A 985-nucleotide genomic window follows, 5' to 3' on the forward strand; every position below is an offset into this window, starting at 1 on the left:
TCAGGTGCTTATGAAGTAAAAAGTAGAATTCACCTACTCACTAAATGGTTTCTGAGCATACTTCTCGTGCTTGGTCCTTTGTTGTAGGTAAATGAGAAAGAGCCAAAATTTAAGTTCCTTTTTTTCAAGAAAGTTTATGTTTTTAGTGAGAAAACAAGTCACATACACGTGGAACACTTAATCCCTCAAATATTATTTGTGCCAAAGTGATACTAACAAAAAAAACACGATGAGGAGAAGATGAATGGGTTTGGAGTGGTTGAGGTAGGAGGAGGATCCGTTGACTAAGTAGTTGGAATTTGAACTGGACCCTGAAAGTTGGGTAGAATTTAATGAGTGAAGAGGAGTAGCTTCTTAATGAAACTAAGGAATAGTTTCATTAAGAAAGTGAGTATAGACACAATGGGAAAAGCATAGCATGTCTAATGACCCACCATTATTTTTGTGTCTAATCCAGCATAAAGACACAAAAGCACTTCCCTCTAATGTTTTCAAGGATAAGCCAATGTCTACACCTAAGGTAAGAGATCCATGGCCAAATTATTATAATCTCCTAGTATCAAGGAGAGAAGTTCGAATCATGTCTTCTTAGACGTTTACTAAGAACCGTATCTGTACGATTGTAGGACAGGAGCTCACATGAATGTCTTGCTTCTGAGTTTGGCCAATAACCAAAAAGAGGGAGATGGGAATGTCTCAACTAGAAAGCTATGAAGACCCCAATATTCTTCATTTTCTCAGAAATATTCCCTAAGGATGAATAATCTATGGGAGGAAATCTCTCACAGAATAATTACCCAGTATCCCATAACCCTTCTCCTTGTCCCCCACCCTCTCCATATTATGCTAATTACTGAGATGGATATTTGGACCCCAGTGTGGTATTTTTCTCACGTTCCCATTCCTACCCTTCCATGTTTCCACTCCTTTACTGTTGTTCTATTAAATAACCTATAACATAGGAAATGTGGCCTCAGATAATTGA

General features: G+C 37.9%; 1 protein-coding gene across 1 annotated transcript in view; it reads left to right on the forward strand.

Annotated features, from left to right (window-relative positions):
- Positions 1-985, forward strand: part of ADAM28 (ADAM metallopeptidase domain 28) — a 47,398-nt gene that overhangs the window by 44,178 nt on the left and 2,235 nt on the right. Inside the window, exon 20 of the mRNA XM_012662919.1 lies at positions 458-520. Coding sequence (XP_012518373.1) covers positions 458-520 — 63 coding nt within the window. The remainder of the gene's footprint in view (positions 1-457; positions 521-985) is intronic.

Source organism: Propithecus coquereli, unplaced genomic scaffold, assembly GCF_000956105.1.
Source record: "Propithecus coquereli isolate 6110/MARCELLA unplaced genomic scaffold, Pcoq_1.0 Scaffold79, whole genome shotgun sequence".
In the NCBI taxonomy this organism is placed as follows: domain Eukaryota; kingdom Metazoa; phylum Chordata; class Mammalia; order Primates; family Indriidae; genus Propithecus; species Propithecus coquereli.